This window comes from Xyrauchen texanus, chromosome 2 (assembly GCF_025860055.1).
Source record: "Xyrauchen texanus isolate HMW12.3.18 chromosome 2, RBS_HiC_50CHRs, whole genome shotgun sequence".
In the NCBI taxonomy this organism is placed as follows: domain Eukaryota; kingdom Metazoa; phylum Chordata; class Actinopteri; order Cypriniformes; family Catostomidae; genus Xyrauchen; species Xyrauchen texanus.
Genome location: NC_068277.1, coordinates 17,201,740 through 17,209,743, shown reverse-complemented (window position 1 = coordinate 17,209,743; position 8,004 = coordinate 17,201,740). Strand labels below are relative to the sequence as shown.

The following is an 8,004-nucleotide window of genomic DNA, read 5'->3' as shown; positions in this document are numbered from 1 at the left end:
AGGTTTGGAGTGACACTGGGTTGAGTAAATCATGACACAATTGTCATTTTGAGTAGAACTATTTGTTTAACATGGTGCAGACCGAGTTAATCTTGAATCCACCTGTGCTCAATAGATTGACTCTAAAAATAAACATAAATGACTGTCGGAGCCATTTATTTATTTAGCTGTTTTTCTAGAGATTCTGTGCTACCTCTACAGGACAGGTGGTGTTCTGGATCCCGGGTGTTGCAACCGAGAAATGTGATCTACTAGGACTAGGAACACACAGTATTTAGACTTTTGTAGTTGCTATTCCAAAATTGGCCTTTAAGTAGCTTTTTTTATTAGAGTCAGTATTTAATGCTTCGGAAGTGAATGGCTAACAGGAAGTCACTTATAAGGACCTTTAAGTCATATTCCTTTGACAAGGTAAACTCAAGGCTGAAACTGTAGCTATATGTGCAAAATTATTAGATGGGTTTCCGCCACAGTCAAAAAAAAAATGCAGGTGAGGTATGTAGGTGAGAGTGAGAGTGTGAATGTCTCTGTGTGTGTTAGCCTGGTGATGGACTGGCCACCTATCCATGGTGTTTTCCTGCCTTCGGCCTGAGACAGCTGGGATAGGCTCCAGCACTACTCGCAACCCTATATAGGACAAGCGGCTTTAGAAGATGGATGGATGGATGTGATATTTTTTTATTTATGATTTTGTGATTTATTTTTTCCCCTCACAAAACCATGCCCTGTTATTAAGTCCTTTTCCCTTTGCTGAGCATGACAGATTATTTTTCTAAATGAAAAATGTAATATGACAAAAATGTTCTTTAATAAAAAAGTACTTTATTTAATTCAAAATCCTTTCTCGAGTCGGCATATATTATCAATGTAATTCACTGTGATTACAGTTTTCGATTATATCTATTAATCGCAACTGAATACATTGAAATAATGTTTAGTAGATCATCTTGTTGCAGCATACACAACACTTGTCTCCACCTCGCTCAAACTTCTTACAGGTCTCCTGCTCTTCTTCTTGACAATATTTAGAGCTGCATAATTCAAGTCGGGATCTTGCTCCTGGCAATAAATAAATAAAATACAAACATATTAACAAATGTAAAACATTTGTTAACAAAATTATGTACAAATAAAATACATTTATTTCTATAAAATGTTTTCAACAGTTTATTCACCTCATCATGATGATACGGGGACTGGGCACCAACATCTAAGCAAAACAAGGCAGTCATCATTATGTTGATTATTATAGTACACTATTACTAGTAAACTTATATAATTATATTTGATAGTATTTAATAGTTCAAGTTTTTTACTAGGCTTGTGTATATTAGCAGTTATTCACATACCTTCTTTCTGCTTGTTTCTTTCCTTCATCCTGATTAAGACTACAGTCGCAAGAACAGTGGGAAGCAAAACCAAGCAACTCAAAACCAGTGTCAGTGTATAATAGACATGGCAGGATCCCGAAAACACTTCTGTCACATCTGTAAATTAATTGAATAAATAAATGCAAATACAAAAAGAAGGAAAGGGAAAGAATGGGAGATTAATATTTTATGATACAGTACATAACAATGAAGAAGTGCTTAACTTGTGTTCCCTGTTAGATTGTATGATACATACATACCATTATCCTCTTCTGGATTATTTGGAATTACATTTATGGACTGATCAATCCCTTTGAATATAAAAATAATATGTATTAATATTATATTTTGTAAACAATTATTCTGATAGTGATGATCATGGCAAGGTAATATAAAATTACACAAAGTTGTTAATGTTGTTATGTTAATTTTTACCATTGACTACTAATTGTGTTGAATTGTGAAATACCATGCGCTTTCCCAGAAAACTTCCACAGAAAAAGATACCAGAGTCAGAGACCTCCGCATTCACAATCTTCAGAAATGAAACTGTTTTGTTCACTGACATTTCTATGTGATTCTTTTGAAAGCCGTTAAAATATACAGGATCAGCCTGAGATTTCTGCGTATATTGAGTTACAACACAAAATGGTAGAGAACCATTTTTGGTCTGCTTGAACCAGGCTATATAACTGGGCTCTGTCAAGATGTTTGAACACAGAAGAGAGACAGAAGTTCCACTGACCACCGTTTTCACAATAGCTGGAGATATCCATTTAATAAAGATGGCACCTGAAACCAATAAATAACGTTGAAAAATATCTTATGACATCAGTTCCTATTCTAATGACAACATTTTGTTTCACATAAATCACATAATATATTACTGGATGGATTAATTTTTATATTAACACAGTTGAAACACAGATGTTAATATACATCTACAAGAAGCACTTTTTCAACAACTTCTAAATGTCTATTCTATAATTTACCTAAGTTGCATATTGCATCTAAAAACACATTTAGTTGCAAAACCTTAAAATGTCGGCATTTAGCATTGCGATTACATAAATCTAATAAATAAATTATCAGTTAAAAATCTTGTCTGTGTATAACAATGTTAAAATACTGTAAAATATTTATGTATAAGCTCAAGCAGGAAGATGCCATAAAATTGTAACTGTCTGGTCTTGGACTGTCCACATGCAATAAAAACAGTATATGTACAGTAGAGTTTTAAAGTCCAGATTGAAACCTGGAAATAAATGGAAGGCTTTGTGATTGTTTTTTTTTTTTTTTTTAAACAACATAAAATGAATAAGTAATATTGAATTTTCTGTGCTATTTCATGGTCATCAAAAGTACAAATGTGTGACATTCATCATATTAACTCTAATTTTCCTGTTCCCATTTGAATATGTTATTGCAGCATTCTTAAATCATACTGCATAGTATAGATAATCAGATTTTGCCAGCTTGAGTGCATGTCATTGAAGCAAAGGAAGAACATAGCAAATACAAAGACATTCTGAAATTCACATTAATTTGGTAATTACTTTATCTGAAATTGAGATGCTGATAATATAATTTGAATTGGGAGGAACTACTGAATTAGAGAAATACCAAATGGAAGCATTTTAATGAAACCCCATGGTTACAATATTTACAAATGTGCTTGGTCTTCGAATTCTTAAATTATGCACAAATTTATATTTTTCCCTCTCCAAAATTATAAGCATAAATAGCAGACATCATAAAGAAATATTCACCTATTAAAACGAATATCAGAGGTGTTGCAGAAAGAATCATGTTTGTTAAGTTCCTTTCAAAACAGTTCAACTGAGGGAATTCAGATTCAGCTTTATTTATTACAAGGGGGTGTGGCTTTCATACTGTACCTGCTCCTGTATACTGTGTCTATTAAATAAAACATACAGGACTGTGTATATTTCTAAGAAAAAAATAACTTCCACTGTATTATAGTACACAAATTGTCCAAAATTATTGTTGCAATGTGTTGGCAATTCTAAATAACACATGGAAGAATAATATTTGTAGCTAATTATATTACTTTTCTAATTAATTTTCTATGGTTTACTATTGTCCTCTGTAGAAGAAGAAGAAACCTTTTCCACTCCTGGTCAGAAAGTTTCTACACTGTAAAAAAATAAATAACAATTCAGGTAACCTAAAACATGAACCTAATTTGGTAACATAACAAAGTTTAACATGGTGGAACTAGTTTGATTCAAGGCATAAATAATATTTAACATCAACCTGACTACATTAGGTAAGGTTCTGCCAACACAACAAGTATTAATAGATCCTTAAGGTAATATTTCCAGTTTACATTTTCAATTTAGCAGGAGAGAGAGAGAGAGAGAGAGAGAGAGAGAGAGAGAGAGAGAGAAAGAGAGATTAGCATATGTGATTTAAATAAATCTGGAAACCTTGTTCTGCCTCTTTAATATAATCCCATAAAAACAAAAACAAATAAATGATCATAATAAAAAAACACAGTTAATATTTATTTTATCAATGATTCCAAATGCTAAAATCAACACCATTTCTGCTGTTTATGGATAAAAGTACATACTGTAGAAGCAGACCCAAGTAATGCCTTAATTGCAAAATCTCATAAAAGGCCTATATCCATAAATCTAGTATACTAATTATGTTCACAGTGTCATTATTTCTCTTTACTTCAAATAGTAGTAAAGGTCAACCAATAGGTGGAGACATTTCTGTGAATCAATTCTGTGATAATGTTTTGCAAGTTGATTCTGTGATCATTCTCATCATTAGGTTATATGCATTTTTTACACCTATATTCATATATGGCAAACTGGTAAAAGCATCATTTGTTTATATAAAAAAGCATACTCAAATCAAGGCTGTTTTTATAAGTAAACATATTTTCATACAAATAAAAATATGGGCTACCTGACTGACTTAATTTTTCACAGTAAGCCAACAAGTCTAAATACACCTTGTTTTTAAGATTATCTGCTCATCTGTAAGTTGTTGCAAAAAAAAAAAAATAATAAAAACAATGACATATCTTTTTTATATCAATTGTAGACAAACCACAATACACACCACATGGCCATGTTCAAAGCATCTTCATGTAAAGTGATAATGTGACAGGGGGCAACGCAGGCTTTGGAAACAAACAATAATTTCCTGTAGGGTCAGTGACAGGAAGTAGTAGTTCAGTATAGAATGAGTGCTGGGAAGGTGAGCTTCAGCAAACCAGCATACACATTGAGTTTTTGTTGAACTTTACAGCTATTTAAATTAGCACTGCACTAGTAGCTAATAGCTGATACATGTAGTTGATTCGTCTCATGTATTTTATTAATTGTTAAAATGAGAATTTATTCTTTTACAACTCAGTACAGATTTGTAGAACATCGTATTAATACATTTTTAGTACTTTTACCAGTATTAAATGACTAACAAATGTTGAAAATGAATGCATAAAAATAATAATAAAAAATAAATAAATTATATATATATATATATATATATATATATATATATATATATATATACACACGTGTGTGTGTATGTGTACATTGGCATCAGTATTGTTTCTGTTGTCTGATGTTGGCAGAAGCAGTAGCATGACAGTTTTTAAACATGTGGTTTTCATTTTGGCCTATGAGCCCAGGCCACATACGCTCACAGGCACTTAGTAAGAACGAGAATTAGATAGCCATTGGCGCCATCAGTGCTCACGCCTCTGCGTTCGAAAGTTTCCATTGAACCTCTTAAGCTAGGTGTGATAGCGGCTGACTAAACAGCAAGAGAGTGACGTTTGACCTCATGAAGTTTTATGTTTGTGTTACATAGAGGCATGCAATGTAGTGTACCAATTTCAAGCCATCACAAATGTATAGTAAATGGGGTTTTGGTTGATTACACAAAGCAAATAAATAAGTTAACATAATTCCCATCTTCTTAAAATGTTCCATAAACATTTTTTTATATACAAATCAAGATATAATATTTTTTGTTACAAACATAAAACAGAAATCTAATCACAATATTAGGATCACATGCAACAAATACTCTGTTGCAACAGATGTCCTCAAAAGTAAGACTTCAGCACCACGGACAGATGCCCATCCTATTGTTTACTTTTCAAATTATATACTTTTTCAATGTGACTTTTCAAGGTGTATATATTGTGATTTATGTTATATAATTTGATATAACCTATAGTAGTCTATTTGTGAGACTAGGGAACGTAAACCAGGTACTGGATAGAATGAGGGTAAAGGAAAGGCCTGATTTTTACTATGCCATAGATCATGACAAAACTTGGACAGGAAGTGAACCACTCATATGCATTTCACGTCCCTGCAGGCCTTAAATGTGTGACCTTTATGTAGAATGGAGATAATTTGATGAGAATTTTATACTCAAAACAGCATTTTTTTTATTGAACAGCACAGTGATTGGACCACACCCAGCCATGCTTATTAATTATAAATTATAAATTGATTTGCACAAAAAAAAATCTTATGTTTTTACATTTTTCAAATTCAATTAAATTCAAATAAAATTTCTACTGTCATATCTTTAGAAATATCTCTTTACAACTACATGTTTAGGCCATAGCATAAACCAAAGGTTCATGCACAAACAATGCATAAGCAGAGGATGTGACAGTGGGCTCCAACCAGATGACAGAGCATGTTAACAGTATCACTTCCTGTAGAGGTTTGGCAGAGAAAATCGGCTCAGTACAGAGAGAGAAGTACTGAGGTGAACTTCAGCGGACCAGCATAAACATTCAAAAATATTCCAGTATAAAAAACCTGTTAGCGATTTTTATCATTATAGTGTTTTATTGATATACTAAAACATTTAAATATATTCATATATTTTTGTTACCTTTCTTTTTACTTAAGTTCAGAGTTACTAGATAAAGAAGAAGTTATTATAAAATGTATTTTTAATAGTTTATTAATAATAGGTCATATAGGGACTTTAATTAATACAATGTAATATATATTTGACAATTTTGGTAAAGGTTATGGTATAAAAAATGCATATAAAAAAAAACTAAAATCAAAGACCTTATGACATGATTGTTTGTACGTCAGTGTATCTCTGTGCATGCATTATTTGTGCACATTGTGGTTTGTTCATTTTCCAACCACAGGACTGACCCCTTGCTTCTATTTTCATGCCCCTATCAAAACCACAAAAACATCCTTCTTAACAGACAAACATTTCCGCTTTAATTACAGAAACTGTTTACTGCTGAGCAAGTATTTATGAGAGAATTAAAATAGCAAACAAATAACACAAACATAAATATTAGTGATGGAATTTCTAACATGTTCATGCTAATCATGGATGTGCTTTAGAGTTGACCAGTGACAGATTAAATGAGCCACTGTATAATTTCAGTTACAAATATAATTTCTAATACTTCTAGTTACAGCATATCTGTTGTACTCGTTAATGCATCTTGTGCATAATATTAAAATATATAACAGTGATCTGCATAGATTAAGGGTAAATGAAGATTCTCAAGACGCTCTTAGGTTTCTTTTGGGATGGACACATTTTATGATAAAAATTTATTCTGCAACTGCAAGCCCAGAGCTAAATGATGATCCCAGATATTACAAATAATGTAGATCCACAATAAACTAATCTTGAAAGATATATGGTCAAAACTGTGGATTTTAAAAAAAGGAAATAGATGTGACTTAGGAGGCCAGATGTATCATGTAAACAAAGCAAATATGTCCTGAAAGAATAGTAATTTATTTTTTTCCTTCGAATTCTTTTTATTTTATTTTATTTAATATTTTTAGATTATTTAGATAAAAAGATTTTAATTTTAAGACCCTGTAAAGAGAATATACAGTACTGTAGCATTTTGGACTTTTGTAAGGCCTTCTTAGCCATGTAAAATATTTTTGTTTCCCCAAATGAAAGAGAAGTGAAGAGTGATAAAAGATAGAAGGGCTCAGATGTACAAATAAATTACATTTATATAAATATTTCACTGTTGAGAGCATTTATTTATTTGTGGAGTATCAAAATCAATGTTCATTTTCTGAAAATTATAAATCATAGTTATATCATATTTTATCACTTTTAAAACAAAATGTAAAGTTTGTTCAGCAGAAGTACATCTTAAAAGTTCTCAGTCTGAAACATCAGCAATTTATTGTCTTTACGCCACAGGAAAAGAGGCCGCTCACTATGGCAGCCCTCTAAGTGAAAGTTCACCTCAGCTGCCCTCAGTCTTTACCGAGTGGCTTCTTCTTGTCTTAACGTCTACAGGAAATTCTGCTGTTCATTGTTGACTCTCTAACTGGAGCCCCACCATCACATAATCACACCTTCTCCTAATGTAGCAGAAGACATAAAAAAAAAAAAAAGAAAGAAAGAAAGAAGAAGAAATAAAAAAAGATTATTACAAACAAAACGTTTATCCCAATTTAAATATTACTCATTGCATGTTGTGATGACTGTAAAATGTTACAGACCAAAAGCAAGATGCATGATTAGCTTACAGTACACATAGTTTAATTTGTTGTTTAATATCTTTCAAACTAGTATACTATACCTTGAACGAGTACTTTTATCTTAATGTTTTCTTTTA

General features: G+C 31.8%; 1 protein-coding gene across 2 annotated transcripts; it reads right to left on the bottom strand.

Moving 5' to 3' along the window:
* Positions 1–844: 844 nt before the first annotated feature.
* LOC127663356 (uncharacterized) lies at positions 845–3,184 on the bottom strand. Of its 2 annotated transcripts, XM_052154910.1 has the most exons (6): positions 3,140–3,184; positions 1,806–2,162; positions 1,631–1,681; positions 1,350–1,487; positions 1,176–1,210; positions 845–1,059 (listed from the first exon to the last, which is right to left on the bottom strand). In XM_052154910.1, exons 1-6 carry the CDS (start codon positions 3,177–3,179, stop codon positions 943–945), a joined length of 738 nt encoding a protein of 245 aa, XP_052010870.1. In that variant the 5' UTR covers positions 3,180–3,184; the 3' UTR covers positions 845–942. The 2 variants fall into 2 exon arrangements, with proteins under 2 accessions (XP_052010870.1, XP_052010878.1); XM_052154918.1 differs by lacking the exon at positions 3,140–3,184 and having other exon boundaries at positions 2,116–2,162.
* Positions 3,185–8,004: the final 4,820 nt, after the last annotated feature.

Coding starts and splice junctions, on each gene's coding strand:
- LOC127663356 (XM_052154910.1), bottom strand. CDS start 3,179: ATGATTCTTTCTGCAACACCTCTGATATTCGTTTTAATAG. Junction 1,682..1,805: donor AACACAATTAGTAGTCAATG/GTAAAAATTAAC, acceptor TTATATTCAAAG/GGATTGATCAGTCCATAAAT. Junction 1,488..1,630: donor TAATCCAGAAGAGGATAATG/GTATGTATGTAT, acceptor ATTAATTTACAG/ATGTGACAGAAGTGTTTTCG.